This window comes from Scophthalmus maximus, chromosome 9 (genome assembly GCF_022379125.1).
Source record: "Scophthalmus maximus strain ysfricsl-2021 chromosome 9, ASM2237912v1, whole genome shotgun sequence".
NCBI lineage: Eukaryota > Metazoa > Chordata > Actinopteri > Pleuronectiformes > Scophthalmidae > Scophthalmus > Scophthalmus maximus.
In genome coordinates this window covers 21,348,698-21,367,500 of record NC_061523.1, presented here as the reverse complement: position 1 = coordinate 21,367,500, position 18,803 = coordinate 21,348,698, and the positions used below count along the sequence as shown (strand labels likewise).

General features: G+C 44.5%; 1 protein-coding gene across 4 annotated transcripts in view; it reads right to left on the bottom strand.

The window, feature by feature from the left end:
* The window catches only part of ldb2a (LIM domain binding 2a), an 87,931-nt gene that overhangs the window by 32,011 nt on the left and 37,117 nt on the right, over positions 1 to 18,803 (bottom strand). For all 4 annotated transcript variants that reach the window (XM_035649656.2, XM_035649653.2, XM_035649654.2 and 1 more), the window contains exon 3: positions 1,099 to 1,271. In XM_035649656.2, coding sequence (XP_035505549.1) covers positions 1,099 to 1,271 — 173 coding nt within the window. The remainder of the gene's footprint in view (positions 1 to 1,098; positions 1,272 to 18,803) is intronic.

Sequence of the window (18,803 nt, the reverse complement as noted above, 5' to 3'; positions counted from 1 at the left end):
TAAGAGTCAGCCAGCCATCTGGATCAGACGGTGGTGAAGCAGATATTCACTCCAGCTCACAGGGGGATTCTCTCCCCCAAAGTCGAAAGCAGATGAGCTCAGCTCGAGCGCCTTTTTTTTTTTCCCGAAAAGACCTCGGTGTCAGGTTCGGATTATCTCACCTGAGCAATTTGTGTTTCCGCTGCTTTTCTCGCTGCTACCTGTTCGTCACCTGTACCGCGAACTAAAGCAACGCATCCAAAGATCGTATTCATGTCCCATGTCATTAAGTACCCGAGGACGTAAGGCTCAAGTCGACATCTTCAACACTAGAAAAATGCCAGCGGGGCTTTCGGGTCTACAGGCATTAAATCCTACGAGAATTTGTGGCGAGTGTAGTTATGCTTTTACTGCCTTGTAAAGCAACTTAATATTCTATATCAGCTTGAACACACTCCCTTAATAGTGTCAAGAAATTAATTCAAACTGAGAATCAGACAAAATCGATCAGTTGTTGGGTCCATGAAATGTCATAAAATGGTTAAAAATGCCGATCGTGTTTCCAAAAAAACAAAGATAATGTTATGTTTTGTCCACACACCAAAGATATTACGTTTAATATAATAAATAATAATGAAATATTCACATTTAAGAGAATTGTGACTTTTTGATCATAAAAATGACTTTTTTTTTAACCGATTAATCGACTTCAAAGTAATTGGCGATTAATTTTCTCGCCGATTACTAATTGATTTACTAGTCGATTACTAATTGATTCATCGATCACCTGCTGCAGCTCTATTCAAGACGTATAAAAACTCAGCAGATAATACATTATTCTATAATCCATTCAGCAAATAGATAAAGACCTCTGCATATCTGACAGTAAAACCAGCGGGTGTACAAGACTGGAAGACTCGGGGATGAACAAAAAGAGGGAAGAGAGAGAGAAAGAAAGAAAAAAGAAAGAATCAAAGGTTGTAAATGGATTTGATCCTTCACCAGTTAAACACCTCGTCTGGTCCATTATCATAGCTCGTGATCAATTATTCATGGCGGGAGATGCTCGGCGGGGGGGGGGGGGGGGGGGGGGGGGGGGGGGGGGGTGTCAGGTGTTACCTTTGTAAACATTGGCTTCCCGTGCTGGGTGACCATGGTGCACTGATCACAGTCCAGGGTGATGCAGGAATTGTGGAAGGACTCCTTGGAGTGCTTGAGGATGTAGTGGAGCTCGGTGACGCCTCCCTCGAACACCGTGCTGAAATATCGAGGGATCAGCGTCCGGCCGATCGCTGCGGGGAGACAGAGGAGAAGAGGGGGCTGCTAAATATAGGAGACCAGATGTGAAAGGATGCGCGGGGGAGAAGACACCGGGCCTAATGGCCGACACGTACAGGGGAGAAAAGGGGGACGGCATGAAATACTGCCGCTCATATAACAGCTATAATGTTGCTGTTACTGCTACAACTATGATTTACATGTGTTCTTTGAAATGTTCACTACAAGCCAAACGCGGAGCCAGGCTAGCTGTCTGAAAGTGAATATTTCACAAAGCAATTATGATGTCTGTTCATTTTACTTTTGTAAACATGAATTTCTACCTTCCTTTTTTCTTTAATTTAATAAATGAAGTCAAACATCTCAAATGTTAAATGCTATTTTAACACAAGAGCCGCAAATGAACTTTTCTTTAATTAAATTGGCAAAAAACAAAATGTGATTTGATTCCAAAACTGTTTAAATAAAGAAAAAATACGGATGAGTATGAATGTGAGGTGGCATTCTGCTGCAGATTTTGCTCCCTAACTGTTTTTTCAATACTCGCTATGGAAAACATTTTGGACGGTGCAAAAAATGGTTTGATACCGAGTACTGAGTAGTACACCAACTACATGAACAACCAATACGCTCCACAAAAGCCATTCCATTGCATTTATGACATAATAATAGCACAGATCGCAAAATGTACGTTAAATTTAAGTTGATTTAAATGAAAGATGCACGAGAACAAGACCCCAAATTTACCCCCCAAAAAAGGTTATTTAAACAAGAAACTGCCTGACAAGGAGGCCTGCTTCATATTCATTAATCAAGACAAACATAATATTGGCTCTCAAAACAAAGCTCTTCAAACGGACGGAACTGATTAAATATTTGAGAGCAAAGATGTTCTTGTTTTCCCCCGTCGGACTTTCTCGATCATGCCAAATCACTGTAGGAACGCAGCGGAAAGATTGTTGAGTCCTCTGTCCATCGATGTGACCTCGACCTCTGCGCTCATTACAGCCGCTCGCTACGTGGCACCGCCGACGGGGGATTCTCGGCCTCTTCCCCATTTGAACTCTCAGTGAGCTCAGTGAGATATTGGGAATCAGCTTGCTGTTGAATATTTGTTATCGAGCAGCCGCCGCCGCCGCCGCCGCCGCCCCGATGGCTCGGGTCGATTCGCGGATCGAGACTCTCGACGCGACGGGCACGTGACAGATTGACGGCCACAGTATTGGATTGTTCCTGGAACCTATGGATTAGCTGCGGAGCGAACCCTGGGCAGCCTTCAGGAAAAAAAGCCGTGCACCCTCGAGAGACTCAGCGTCATCTGAGATTGGGTCTGATTCTGCCTCGAAAAACAAGTGTCAATATGAATGTTTCCTGTGCGGAGAGGTACATTCAGTTTTCCCGCCCGCACGATTAAAGATTTCCCCCCAAACAGCTGGCAGTATCATGAATTTCAGCCTCACAATCCGCGCCCCCGACCCGAGATCTGACACTTCATACGATACGCTCACTTTTAAATATGCCTCGAAATGAGTTGGGACTGCACTGGGCACCTATTTTTTTTCCACATATTTCTCAGAATAATATGCTTCCGTGACTGAGTTTTTCAAGGTGCTAAGCTGAATTATTAAGATGGACAACTTCTGCGAGCGCAAACTTTTTTCCGGGGCAGCCTAAAGAGACAATGAGCAGGGCTGCATGATGAAAACTGGGGGAGGAGTCAGGGAGGGGGAAATTGTCTTCGGTGTTTCATAGCCCTCGGGCGTCGTCTGCTTTCCATCTCCTCCGTGTTAGCCGGCGTCAAGGAGGATGGATGATACGCGGAGTGAGGCTAACATTTCCCCATCGCATTATGAATGCACTGTGATGGCAATGCGAATATTACAGATTCCCCTGCATACTTGGCTCTATTTTATAGTTTATGAAATAACGTGCGGACTTGCCTTTTCCCTCTCGGCTTTTTTTTTCTTCTTTTTTTTTTTAACCGAGGCAGTTTGGCTAAAAGAAAAATGTAATTCTCCACAGGGGAGCTTCCTCATCAAGGGGTTTTGAGAACGCCGCCTTGAACAGCAACACCATCGTGCCTAAATTTCAGCTTAACAGCTTACGGTTTCTTTTTCGTCTCAGAGCTTCTTCTTCTTCTTTCTTTTTTTTTTTTTTACCTCTGCAACATCAGTGAAAATCCCACTCGCACCTCCTCACTAAGAACCGAAAATCCTGCTACAGGTTCTCTACTCTCCAGACTGCAGGAAGTTCAGTTCTATATATAATGAAGCTCCTGCTGTCATCAGAGATTTATGATATATCAACTTAAGATGCTTTAAACAAAGGCAGCTCTATTAACTACAGTATTTATTTAAAAAAAAAATAAACAAGAAGATGCAGTCACAGGTTATTTTTATATTTGTTTTTTGAAAAGTAGGACTAATGACTTCATTAATTATGATACTGCAGATTATTTTCTTGTTGTCTGATCTTTGAAATGACACAAACCGTGAAAAAAAATGTCCATCGTGATTTCCCTTGGTCCACGGGAACGTCTCCGAACTCCAAGGAAATTTCATTTCCTTTGACAGAGGAACCTGTACCTGTATAAACTATATAACTGTATAACTATAAAACCGCACTCATTTGGTGACAAATTAAGATTCCTCCAGTAACCGCAGAGCTCCATATTGCAGTTTCTACTTCTTGCAGTGAAGCCGCGCGGACCCCGGTCTCCACAACTTCCTTAAAGGCCCGTGGTTTTGTTTTCTTCCTGCTGAAACGCACGGCCCTTTTCCAGCACCCCCCTGCCCCGCAACGTGTGCGTGCACACGTACTCGCCCGTGAGCGGCGGCGCGTCCAAGTACCACCGGGCAAGTTCCGCTCCAGCGACTTGGACTTGCTCAAGGGCGGGGCCGGAAGCTGCTGGGGCGGAAAGTGCTCTCCTCATTCGTCCAAACGCACACAGGGCATCTGCACCAGCAACTGGTCTGGACTTTCTCCTATTGCTACCTCCGCCAAGGAGGTGATGTCTTTGGTTTTCTATCAGCACGATGCAAAAAGTACTGACGCGATTTGCAGCTTGGTGGAGCAACGGGACACGGACCAGGAGAGGACCCTTTTAATTTTGGTCGTGGATTTGGTTAAGGGGCCAGTTCCAGGATTCATTTATTTCAACGTTTCTGTCGGGAAAATAATGTATGGATCGCGAAATAAAACTTTGAAATACTGCCGTCGTTTTTCCCGTACATTTGTACTCGTCATGCCGTCTTGTGGCCCATCTCTAGTGGGATTTCAAGACACCGTAACAAAACACTGATAGCGACAGCGAGCTTCAGCGGTCAGCATGCCGTAGTTTAAACAAATGGACGGCCGAGGGTTCGCTGCTTTCGGGCACAAGTTAGGCAATAAAATCAGGGAGGTCCTTGAGCATGCAGGACTTTTAAACACTCGCAACGATGGGATTATAATCTAACGAGACGAGACTGAACAACTTTTGGAAAGTAAAAAAAAAAAAAGCTGCAGTGATTGAGAGGCAAACACTCACGACACAGAAGTTCTCCGCCCGGAATGTGCTGCTGTGTGAATGCGGCACCTTGGCGGAATGCTGTCACATTTCACTCTGGTGAATCTGAGCCAGGTACAACTTTCTTTTGTTGTATGAATCTCTCGGAGCTGCATCACCAGAGTGACCTCATTTGAATAACTGACAGGGCTGGATGTCAGTTCCCAGCCGGAGGTGCTTGTGCTCATGGGAGCACAAGTGTGTGTGTGTGTGTGTGTGTGTGTGTGTGTGTGTGTGTGTGTGTGTGTGTGCGTGTGTGTGTGTGTGCAGTAACCAGGGGGAACATGGAACGATTGTAGTAGTTTGGCTAATTTGAACAAATGACTAGGATTTCTGTCGAAAAATAAGGAATAAAAAAAAACACATCCACAAATTTGTGTTCAGGGGGATGAGGAGGATTCGGCGGGGCCCGCCAACCTGAGTCATGTCTATGCACTTTTACGGAACGTGCTGCATTTTAGAGAGAGTGATAACTGGTCACCATGTGAAGAGAAAAAGTTAAAAAATATATCTTATAGTTATAAATCAATAACCGATACAGACGCCTCTTCCACTCCAAGATTTGACCGAACCAAGTGGACACAATGAAGAGGCGAAGCCCAAACGGGAACTATTGCAGTATGGCTGTGTCTCACATGAACATGTTTGGATCATGAGGTGTTGATGAAGGGGCACTTGCTCCTCTGACAGGGCTGTGGGGTACGTCAGGTAAGGAAACGTTCGGAATCCCTCTCAGCAAACCCTACAGTAAAACCCTTTTTCTCTCTTGTTTTTATCTTTAACATCAGAGGTTCAACCGGGACTCCAACCTTAAATCCCGCCAAGTGTTGGTGACCTGGTCTACCCTCTGAGCTATGAGCCCGACCGTTAAATAACAGCAAAAAAAACCAAACAAAACAGAAAACAGGCACAAATCCGGACTTTGGGATTACGAAGGCGAGCATGCTGGGATTTCCTTTAGCCTCTCGTTCCTCGGCCCGGCGGAACAAGGCTCTGTGTTCCTCTGCATTCTCCTGCCCGTCAAATCTCCATCATTAGAAAAAATCGGGACAGCCACATTATCCAGCAGCACATGGCCTCTGATTTCAAGCGGAAATAATCCATTTTAGAGTCAACACTCTGCTGGCTAGAATTATGCTCTTTCTCCCCTCTCCCCGGGATGGGTGGGTGGTCATGAGGAGGTGTGTGTGTGGAGGACGGGGAGGAGGAGGACGGGGAGGAGGAGGAGGAGGAGGAGGAGGAGGGGGTGGGGGGGTGAAGTCTGGGAATAAAACTTCATTTAGAAGTGAAATGTCCCCAAAGACGCGGCCTCGAGAGGCTCTCGAGGTCAGAACCTAGATGGTGGAGTCTCAATCGAGAGCGATCGAGAGAGAGAGAGCGATGAGGAAGATGTTGGCGGTCGGGTGCAGAGGATGAAGAGTGGGGGGTGGAGGAGGGGGGGAGGGGGGGGGGGGGGGCAGGGTACCCGTGACTGGCATGTTTTTCAAATTCGATAAAGTCAGGCATGACTAAATAACACATAAAATGTTTGGCATCGTGAGCAGTGGCTGAGGGAAGAGGAGGGAGGGAGGGAGAGCTGCAGGGTCCGCTTGCTGTGGACCACTGTGTAAATGATGCTCTCTCGCTCTCTCTCTCTCTCTCTATTACTCTCTCTCTCTCTCTCTCCTCTTCCTCTCTCTTCCTCTGTATCTCGCTCCCTCCCTCGCTCGCTCGCTCGCTCGCTCTCCACCACGGTTGAAAAACAAAGTACGTCTAGGAGTGGAGCTGACTGCTAATGCGGAGGAGCTCTGAGGAGACGAGGGGGAGGAGGGTGGAGGGTGGAGGGTGGAGGGGGAGGGTATGCGTGGGGTAGAGGGATTGGGACGGGCGGGTGGGGGGGGGGGGGGGGGGGGTGAGCGAAGGATGGGGGGGCAGAAAGAGAGAGGGAAGGAAGAAACTAGGGGAGGAGGGGGGAGATGAAAAAATAAGCTTGTCAATGAGGGAGCGAGGACTCGCTGAGGGATAATGGGAGCGAGAGACGGCAGGAGAGAGAGGGGGGGGGGGGGGGGGATGCTCAGGTGATATGCAGGTCTGCTTCTCGCCCACCTCACCGAGCCATGCAGGAGTTTTGGCTGCGCCTCCTCAACCAAAACTGTCCTAATAAAACCCAGAGTGCGCGGCCCCCCGGGGGGCGACGGGGTGATAGATAAGCATGTAATAGTGGCCATGCTAGCGAGACTTGGATCATTTCAAGCACAGTGGTCTTGTGTTTCTCTCTCTCTCTCTCTCTCTCTCTCGGACAGTTTCTCGGCGCTGAGGTTTTGGAATGTTTCCTCGCCTCTCGTTGGCAATATTCATATTGTGAGCAAACACTTGAAACTCACTACATCCGAGTCGGCAGGCCTCCGTGACTCGCTCAAGGACACTTTTGAGGACGTCGGCCGCTGCGCCGGTCGAAACCGAAACTGTACATTCAATATTCTCGAATATGGATCAATGCCTTTAAAGCCACACAATCAAACATGTAACGCTGATGACTGGCCTAAAGGTCCGACGTACTGTATGATTTGGTTTTTGGGGTCTGAATTAATCGGACGTTTTCCTGAATTTAGAAATATGATACATCAAGTGAGAAAGTATCCGATCAGAAGAAGGATGTGTTCGCCGGGGGAAGTATATAAAAATAAAAAAGCGAATGAAATCATATTAGAAAGTGCATGCCCCCCCATGGATTAAACTATTGATACTCTAGGAATTCATTTTACTTCTGTACGGATTGCCGCAGCTCTGTTGCATTCAGATATGAACAAATATCAAAGTAAATGCATCTCTTAGTCAAAAACATACAGACCCATTAGTCACTAACCTATCGAATATCCACAATATGAATCAAAAGGCTTTTTCTCTTTGGCTCAGGGTAGGGATATGCAAAGGTGATACATATACGATCGCCATCTTGCCACATTATTTTGAATCTACTGTTTCTAAATAATGAGGATGTTCGGTTTAATATCATTGTAAATGATAAATATCTCTGGCTTTTAAACTTTTTATTCGGGAAAAAAATATGTATATAAGGCATGCGAGGACGAATTGTTCACCTCGAGCTTTCAGATCTCTTGATGGGCTTTATCAATGTAAAGATTAATCATAAATCCAAAAAAACGTCAGGTTAATAAATGATAAACATAATTGCTAGTTGCGGACATGAAAGACGCCGTCTTCTTCAGGTTGTTCGCCCAGCCAACAGTCCAAAACCGCCAGAAATTCAGTTTAATACATAAACAAAGGTGAGAAAAGCATCTGAGAACCAGCCTGGACCAGTGAACGTTTGGTGTTTTACTCAAATTGAAAGGTTTTCCTTTTCTGCTGATGATCCCATCGATTGATCGACTGATTGCTTCAGTGCACGCGGTGCGTGTTTTCATCAGGAACACAGCGCGAGCGTTTCGTACAGGAGACCCTGTTGCATCCAACTCCGCCGCTGGGAGAAGACACAGAAGCATCACATTAACATAAAAAAAAAATAAACGAGGTGGTGGATAGAACGGCCGACATGGACGACGTGCAAAGTGTCGAAAAGGGAGAAGCTCCGCAGCGAGCTCGAGGATTTCAAAAAACAAGACAAAAAAATCACTCACTCCGGCGCTGAAGAGAAGGAGCCCCGGCAGCCCCCCCATGTTGCAGGGCCCGTGCCGGAACACTCCATTATTCATCCGCTTAATGGGCAGACGGATTTCACACTCACCAACCGAGCAACAAGCCAAACAAAACTTCATACAGATAACTGCGGAGGGACAAAACAACTCACATGGATCCCAGATGAGAGGGAAAATATTTGTCGGGGATGCTACTTATTTTTCTTCCCTCTTCACCCTTACCCCCCCGCACCCCGCCCCCTCTCTCTCTCTCTCTCTCTCTCTCTCTCTCTCTCTCTGTCTTCTTTATTTTTTTTCTGCTGTCCCTCTCTCCTGCTACGTGCTGATTGGCCCGTCTTCAGTCGCGCGGGCCACTCCAGAGAGATCCAGATTAGCTTGGCACTTGTCTGGGCGAACACGACAAGGAGCATATGCCTCTCAAGTAACGTGTTACCCAAACATGCAATTTACAAACAATTATCGTTGTATTAATTAGTCGCATTAATTCATGCCACTTTGTTGGGATTGTTCCCCCCCCCCCCCCGTCGGTCCCCAGGAATCCTGCCAACAACGTCAGCCAGCGAGACGGCGACGAGGATTTTTCTGCTCAAACGCCAGAGAGAGAGAGAGAGAGAGAGAGAGAGAGATGAAAGAGAGTGGGGCATCAGTAGAAATAGGAGGCCGCTGGCTGGTGTGCGCACACACACACACACACACACACACACACACACACACATAAAGGCATCTACACATATTCAGGCAAAGATTCACGAGTAGTATTCATCTCCCCCTTGTGTGACATGTGTGCACACCTACACGTTGCAATGACAATATGTGCACACGTGTTCATTTTGGAGATGAACACATGAAGAATATGGAATATGAGGAGGCTGGCGCTATTCTTATATCGTCTCACTGTGAGCAAGTCCAATCAAACAGATACACTAGTACGTCTTTCAAACCCTTTCGTTCCAGCCGAGGACGTCTAACTTTAATAACTAAATCACTAAGACTGTGCGGCAGCTGTAGTTTTAAAAAAAGTGAAAAACAAAACAAAAACTAAAAAAAACGGGTACAATTTGCGCATTTGCTGGGGAATATTTCCAGCTGCGGATTAAGAAACGCATCTGGTGCTGTGGTGAGCGTTTCCAGCAGCAAGACGGTGAACATGGGATTGAGACAAAATAAACTGCAGTTGCCCGTGTTCATCGGAATAAGGGAACAGGTCGCACATTGCAAAGAGGGTGCGGCTCACCAGTGACTTTTTTAATAGCATCTGGACAACGAAGGAGCTGCAACGCCCGGAGGACCAAAACATGTCGACAGGCTTTGGACGCTCGCAAATACTTTATTACAGTTTGCATGTTCTCCCTGTGTATGCGTGGGTTCTCTCCGGGTTCTCCGGCTTCCTCCCACAGTCCAGAGACATGCAGAATGGGGTTCGGTTCATTGGAGACTCTAAATTGACCGTAGGTGTGAATGTGAGAGTTTGTCTCTGTATGTGGCCCTGTGATAGGCTGGCGACCTGTCCAGGGTGAACCCCGCCTCTCGCCAAATGTCAGCTGGGATTGGCCCCAGTGTTTGTGTGTGTGTGTGTGTGAATAGGTGAATGTGAACCATGGTATACAGTGCGTTGAGTGTTCAATAAGACTAGAACAGTTATATATAAATGCAGGGGATTTAACTTCTTTAAATATATATATATACACACATATATATATACACACATATATATATATTTAATGCTAGTGATGCATTTCTGCACCAAAATATTGCGAGGTTTGATTCACAGCAGTATTGTTTGTATGTGAAAAATATGAACTTCATACAGTTTATGTTAGAGGTAGTTCATTATTTCTTGAGTTGAATATGTTTCATGTGTTTGTGCAAGTGTGTGCATACTGTAATTGTATGTGTGTTGGGCTTTATATGTTCTTCTACACACTTCTTACGATGCTCAGTGTGTGTTATTGCACACGCTGTATGTCTACGTGATTCTGCCTGAGCTCAGATCTATACATCGTCTGCACTGTCCACAATACCAGTCACACGCACACACACGTACTCCACACAAACACACACACACGATTCAACTTACACATTGGCAGTAATGATGCACCCAGGGAGTATAAGCGAGCTTGCAGGGAGGCAGAACAGGGCCACAGTAGCTATAGGTAACAATATGCACACACCCACACACACACACACACACACACACGAACAAAGATAAACATAGAGAGATGAGGCAGAAAAAAAACAACATATGTGAACAATAGCTTCTCCTCTTCCGTCCATCCAAAAAAAAATCCTCCACAAGGAAGGAGAGAGTAAGAAATGTCAGGCCGTTTCTATATGATAGTGCATGTCCATTTACAGCCCATGAGCAAGGCACACACGACGCCAAATGCCGTAGTTCTCCACTCGCAGCCGCCACCAAACTTTCATGCAGAACCAGTCACCAAGCATCAGTCCCATTTTCATGAAGTTGATAGTAAAAGGCTGGAATCTGAGGCCGGTTGAAATAATAGAAACTACAGCAGAGAGAGAGAGAGAGAGAGAGAGAGAGAGAGAGAGAGAGAGAGAGAGAGAGAGAGAGAGAGAGAGAGAGAGAGAGAGAGAGAGAGAGAGAGTGTGTAGCAGGCTGACACTAAACACCCTCAAAGTGGCAGCCCAACACAAAAGGAGTTTTTGCTCCGAAAAAAAGTCATTACCTGGAAGTCATTACTTAAAGTTCATCGTTCAATATCTGCAAAATATAGACAATCCACCGTGTTGAAGGGTAATCATTGTGTGAGCCACAGATTAAAGCTACTTCTATCCTTTGTAAAGTACCACCGTTTGTGACTAATTTTGTGCCATCAATCATTTCCTGTATGAAAAGATGCTGTCCCCCCCCCCCACTGAATGACATTATCTCAATTTGGAACGAGACTAGTCAAACCCAGACCACTCAGACTTGTCAGCGCCGTTCGTCCACCAGCTAGGTGATGATTAAAACCGCATACTTGTGAAGTGCAGCTTCGCAGAATGAAGCCAAATTAAAAGAATTTTTTTTTTTTTAAAAAAAGCGAGAGCGAGGGGGAGGGAAAAAAAGAGAAAAAAAGAGAAAGAAGGCGAGAAAGTCAGGAGACACTCAGTGGGCGATGCAGCAGATGCAGTTCTCTGCAGTGCAGAAGAGAAAGAGGACGAGGACGAGAAGTGGGGGGGGGGGGGGGAGCGAGAAGAAATTGTGGGAGATCCGTAATGTTGGCAATCCGCAAGAAAATATTCATCAGGCAGCAGAACAAGGCACCCACGAGGTTAGGGGTTCGATTCCCCCCGTGTGGCTCAGTGGAAGGGGGACGCTAACATTTATATTGTGAGAGAATCGATTCCCCACGTGGCTTCATGGAATAAAATCAAGGTGCTAATGTTGCAAACATTTCAGGGGCAGTACTATACTGTTTCTTCCCACGTTTATCATTACAAGGTAAGTGTGATAAATTAGAAAAATTTATATTGCCATGAACATATATTAGGACATAACAAGTTTTTTCCCGACATCGAAAGCAGATGCGGGCAACTGTTTTTGGCTAATACAGGAAATTTAACACAAATCAAGGTATTTATTGAAATGGTAATAAAAAATTCCCATAAATTCCAATATTGCCACAAAGTGAGCCCAGCCCATTCCTTTAGCCTCAAACATCTTGAGACATCATGAGAAACTTATTGATAATCAGTTATCCTCGACAAAATTCTATCAACTGTGGTTCACATCATCCCACCACCGAACCCATTGTTTCTACAGTGAAAACTGATATATGACATGAGTACTTATGTTGCACTTTATTTACGTGATATAACACTTTTGTTGAGGTTTATCCAATCCGTTTTGTGTTATTATGTTAAGTTATAACATATGTAATGACTTAATCATGAACATAATTATATATAAGGATATTGTGTTGACATCGTAATTAAGTGGTCAACTGCCCAAAATTACAAAATTCAATGTAAAATAGTTGTTTAAAAAAAAAAAATGAACATAAATCACATCACAACAAAAACCTTATGTTTATTAAAATCCTTTTTAGAAAATAAATCAAAAGTGCCATTTTCAAGATACAAGAGTCAATACTTAAAGGTACAGTGTGCAATTTTTGCAATTTTCTGGCGGCATCTGGGGGTAAAGCTGCAAACTGCACCCAACTGAGCACCCGACAGGGGACACTTTATGGCGGCGCGACGCTGATTCCATTTCCGTTTTCCGGCAGCGTCTGAAAATTCAAAGCGAATGCGACGTATTCTTGAACCGTTTTGTGCAACAACCGTATTCAACACGACGTACCAAACGTGGCGACTCACACGGAGGTCGGGTCCACCTCACGTAACTAAATTTAACTCAATCAGAGTTGACGAAAAAAACATTAGTTCTTTGTTGTAGGTGATTATACATATATGAACACATAGTTATGGACAATATATTCAATTTCTGTGAAAAAGATATTACACACTGTAGCTTTAACTGTATTTTTCAACATGGCCAATAGGAATATGAGTTTGTGGGCTCGCACATAACAAACAAACAAACCCCCCCACTCACATCACATACAGTAATCACCTTGGGACATAAAATAAGAGATACAAAAAGAAGTAATTATGCTTAATAATTAAATAGCTGAAACAAATGTTCCCATTGAGATGCTATCTCGTCCCTTTTTTACCCATAATAACGGGCGCCGTCTGTTACGTCATGTTAACTTACTATGATGAATGGTGTGTGTGTGTGTGTATGCGTCGTGTCACGTCAGGCTAAATAAAAGAGCAAACATGAGCAGACGTTCGGAAGATAACAGGCGACAGCTGATGTGAACACTGCGTTTTTCCCAGTGGACGTTTTCCTGATTCCCCAACACTTCTTCTCTGTTTTCACATTTCAACACATCCGTCCCTCTCCCAGGTGAATCCAGTCCCAGAGCGTTTTATAAAATCACGGAATGGAAATTTAATGTCTCTCTCTCTCTCTCTCTCTTCAGGATAATCTCTTGACTTACTTTTTTTTTGTTCACGTTGATGAATGTTCTCTGTACGCCGGACGCCACCTCACAACCCATACATAAGGTTGGGATAAGGCAAACAGATTAAGGGACCTGCGAGGAGGAGTAGATCAACTTACTCACATAGGCGATATTGATTTCTGTTTGTTTTCTTTCATTTTTTTCCCCCCCAGCCCGTGACGTGTGTACAAACCAGCGCTTGCTTGGACCTAACATTACGCGCACCGTAATCAATAAGCTAAGCTAAAAATACTATTAACGATCGATTAGTTACCCCCCCGGTGTAAGCTACTGTTGATCGGTGAGAGGAGAGAGATGCGCGGATGAAAACCAAGCTGACATATTGATCCGCGCGCTGGCCCGCAGTACTTGGCAAACAAATGTCTGTCTTCATCGACTCATATCTCTATCTAAATACCCATCATGAGCTACCATTACCGGGTCAACGGGGAGGGGCATTAGATCATTGGCAAACTAATTAAGTCAAGTCAAGTTCACCGTTGAGACGGCGGAGTGCATCGCGGAGAGGGGACGAGAGCAGAGATGCCAGCAAGAGGGAAAGTGACAACATGTACATGACATTCTTTTAATTTCCATTTTATTTATTTTTTTATTAAACCCTTTGTTCGGAAATGTGCTACGTAAATAGTTTATTATTATATCATCCTGGTGTCTGGAGGACAATTAAGTTTTTTCACACTGTACTGTAAGTTAATACTCTTCTTAAAATTGTAGAATTGAGAGATTATTCCTTCCTCCTGCTCACACTGTATTTTATCACACTGTAAAAAGAAAAAATTCAGTCTTCATTCCGTGTAAAAATACATCCTAAAATATGTTTCAGCAGTCTGAGTAAGCGGGATCTATGGTTTTGGAGGGTAGCTACAATAGACAGAGCAGCTCCACTTCGATGAAGTACAAAACGAAAGCCTTAATAATGAAATAACTAATTAAAACAAAAGGTGCTGGAAAAAGATCATTTGAACATACATCGGTGCGATATGGACTAGCTAAAATGACAGAAACCATATTTGGGGAAAATTTATTTGACGTGTAGTTGGACTTCTTTTTTGCTCCATGTCATCTCTGCTAATAAGGAGGAGGCTGGGTTGCCGAACTATTCTGCAGCCAGCCACCGGGGGGCGATCGTGATATTTTGGCTTCACTTTTGGTAGCCGTCAAGTCAACCATCTTTTTACACAGTATGCAGGTCACTTTTTCCTTAAATAAAATAAACAAATCAATGAACTGATTATTCAAAATAGCTGCAGATCAACTTTCTGCTGATCGATTAATGAATGAGTCGACCAACTGTTGGGGCTACACCTGATCATGCACAATTCATCATTCTTTAGAGTTCTTTGTGAGGCACAAGCAAATGGCGCATTACATTACCAACCATAAATTCAAACCATTCGATGTACAGCGGGTATCCATGGAGGCAAAACAGCGAGTATTACCTTACTGAGATACATCTTGGTCGATGCATCTAGGTTGAACTTGCAGGCCAAAAACAAATTAAACCTACTTTATTTGGTTTACTCAAAGAGCTTTAAACTTAGGGACTGTGGATTTTGTCACCCCTCTATTAAACTAGTGCAGGAGTCAGAAACTCTTTCTGCGTACATATGGTACAGTATGTGGGTGTTGTATTAAGACACTTGAAGGTGTGAGACCAAACCCAGTGTGGGTTTACATATTGACCACACACGTCAGTATGCTTTACTGTAGATCTAGTTTCCCATAACACGGAAGAGAAAGGGTTAGTAACACCCTGCATATATTCCAGTGGAAGGACTTACACATACGTACACTGAAGGCTGTGCACACAAGTGTGTACACACACTCACACAAACACGCGCACACACACACACACGCGTACATGCACACACACACGTACACGCACACGCACACACACACACACACACACACACACACACACACACACACGTGTACACGCACACACACACACACACACACGTGTACACGCACACACACACACCAGAATGTGGGAATCACTCCCCAGAACATGAAATATTCATCAGTCATAAAACTTTAATTCAATCTCTCTCTCTCTCTCTCTCTCTCTCTCTCTCTCTCTCTCTCCCCCTCTGTATTTCCTGTCATTTTGGGGGCTGCTGTTTTCTATTTATGCGAGCTAAACACTCCCCCCCCATGCCCCCGCAATGAAAAACAATAATAGATTTCATTAAAAAACCCTTTTTGCACGATTGTCCAAACGCATGAGCCAAAGCACATCATTAAGACACTGCTGCCTTTTTTCGGATGTTGGAAAAAAAAAACATGCTGTTCGCACAGTTCAAAATTACATTTCAGAACTGAGAGAGCTGCCGGGTGGGCACAAGCGAGGAGGCCTCCTCATTTAACACTGTGATATGGATGTGAACTTGTTATCAGAGTTATTGTCACTCAAAACCGTGATGTTCAAACGCAGACAAGGAAAAAATGTATTATCATCCCGAATGCCTCCGTATAGTTTATGAAACAAAACAAAAAGGAGAATCTGTAGCATGTTTATGCAATGAGTTTAGGTTTGATTTCAAAACCATCAATATTTCAAGAACCAAAAGACGAAGGGCCACGCGGGTCAAAGCTTGGCCAACAACCAGCTGAATCAAAAATATGAATAATCCCCTGCACACATTTTCTCACACTTCTCACTCATAATGTATATCTTTTTTAAGCACGTTTCATTTGTTATTTAATCACACTTCCATAGTGCCTGTGTCGGTATCATTATTTATCTTCCAGTTTCCCCCATAGTAATCAGTGCAGTCTTGAAAGTCAGTCGTCACACCACATTTATACTGGCACAAGCCCACAAGTCATGAGTGCAGGACATAAAGAATGTAAAGGGTTCAATTAAATTTGATTTAAGGAGGAAAAGGATAGTGTTTACTTTTATCTTTGCAAGTATTCTGTTTAGGAATAGATTTTCTTTTATTAGTCATTTATTTTTGCAGCAATTTGGTTAGAATTAAGAAAATAATTGGTTGTGGTTGATTTCGGAAAGACTAGACCCAACCTGGCATGAGCTTCAAGTCGCCGTCGCTGACTGTTTGAATCTTGGACTGTGACCACAAGTCACAATAAAAACCGAGTGCCAAACCTAGACCGTAACAAGAAATGTTAATAGCTGTGGGGAAACTAACGGAAATAAATTAATATTTAATCTTATGCAGACACGGTACGTTCAGAGCGGCCACATTTCGTAATAATGTCGATGTGAAATCTAACCCTGGCGGCGATTCTTTCAATAATCATTTGCTATTGCTAGTTAGTAGTATACAAACCAATTTATTTTAGGAGACAGGGGTGATTCATTCAGAGATACAAGGATGCAAAGAGTGCGCAAACAGCATCTTTGTGTAGACATCCATATGGTGATTCGACAAATCTCCTTTTACCGGCTAAGACCACGTGGCTTCTGCACTTATTACGACTAACAAGCCAAAGGGCCGAGTGCATAGAAAAATTCTATTGTAAACAGTCAAACCGACAACGCTGCACAATGTCACGGACAGTAGTATCGTGTGACTTCCCCGCCACGGTCGCCGGGGACGGTTGGTTCAAGTGACCATATAAGATCTCAATATTCAGTGTAACGTATGTCATGTGTTATTCGAACCTCACACTTTACAGGTTTTGAAGGGGAAGGGGGAGAAAAAATGTGAACATCCTTGAGAAAGTGTGTCACCACCAGCTGGTCAATTCACTGGGTAAGAAAAATCAAGCTAGTGTGCGTTTATTTTTTTTGTCTGGTTCTCTCGACATCTGCGGACCAGTTTCACCTGAATGGACCTCTATCATTTTGACTTTCCCAGCTGAAACCGGGGGGGGGGGGGGGGGGGGATAAGGGCAAAAGTGTAACAAGAGAGAAAGAAAAACGGCAAAGCAGGGAGTCGGGACGAGAGAGGGGGGAGAGAGAGAGAGAGAGACGCGTCTCCAGTCACCCTCATCCAACCTCACGCCACGCGTGGATGGCGACTGTTTAGGCAGGGAAGGATGGATGGAAGGAAGGAAGGAAGGAAGGAAGGAAGCCGGAGGGAAAGAGAGGGTGGGGGAGGGTTGGGGAGGGCATAGTCGGAAGTGTTGGGGATGGGATTGGGGGGGGGGGGGGGGGGGGCAGGGGGGGTATGTCCCTTCGAGACCAGGCCCTCATCCCCTCTTCACCTCCATCCATAATTCAGAACCCCACCAGCCCCCAGTTGCACTAACCCCCAGGGCGCAGCTCCACCGGGAGGGGGGGGGGGGGGGACAGCATGCACAGGAGGAAGAGACAAAGACACCTCTAACCACCACCCCAACACACACACACACACACACACAAAAAAAAAATTCCACAACTCAAGAGGTGAGATTCACCGTTCATCCCCCTAACCCGAGTCCAACTCCAGTCACACGTTAAAGAAGGGACGCTAGGGACGGGTTGAATTTGTGTACAGGCAGTTTGCCCCCGAGCGTGTTGTAGTGTGGGATAACAACTCTGTGCTGAAATTTTTTTTCTGAATAGAACTACCTATAAAATAGTTACCCCTCTGATTAAAAACTAAAAACAAGGTCATCAGAAATTCTGTCACAAATATATAAAACTCGAGACAAATGTGGACGACAAATATTTGCCTTCAACAAATAGCTGAGTGCTACATAATGCGTATGAGTGATATTTTCTATTCTTTGGTTGGAGTCACTGGGCGTAAAAATGAAAATAAGAATAATATTTGCAGGGCGACAGAAATATGTTGGACGTTTTGCAGCTGCACTGGTTTAGAAATCACCAACAAAAAAGCATGACTCCGTTACCTTGGGTCTACTCAACAAAGCACTCATAAAGCGCTTTTCTCATCCATATATCGAACGACTGGAAAAAAACCGCTTAACGATGAACGTCTCATTAACCAATTCACGCGGACGTTTACACGCTGGCGGGGAGCTCAGCGTCTCGCTCAAGGACGCATCGACGACGCGCTCTCCGCAGGAGCCGGAATCAAAACCTTCAGAGCCCTTTGAGAGAAAAAAGAAATTCTTCAAATGAGACAATCTGAGGAGCGAACACGACCTTGTCTATGCTCATGAAGAGGAGTTGAAAGTAGAGCTCTTTTTTTTTTTTTTCTCATCGTTGGAAGAAACCGTAGCACTCGTCCTCTGGTACCTAGCAACCTTGTGGAGTGACACGCCTAATAGCCAATCATGTAACAGTGTCACGTTTGGTTGCGCCATTTCGTTGTAGCTCGTGTTTGTGTTTCTTAGGTCCAAAAAAAATGATCAATAATTATCGATATCGACCGAAAACCGTGATACAGTTTTCAGCCATATCGCCCA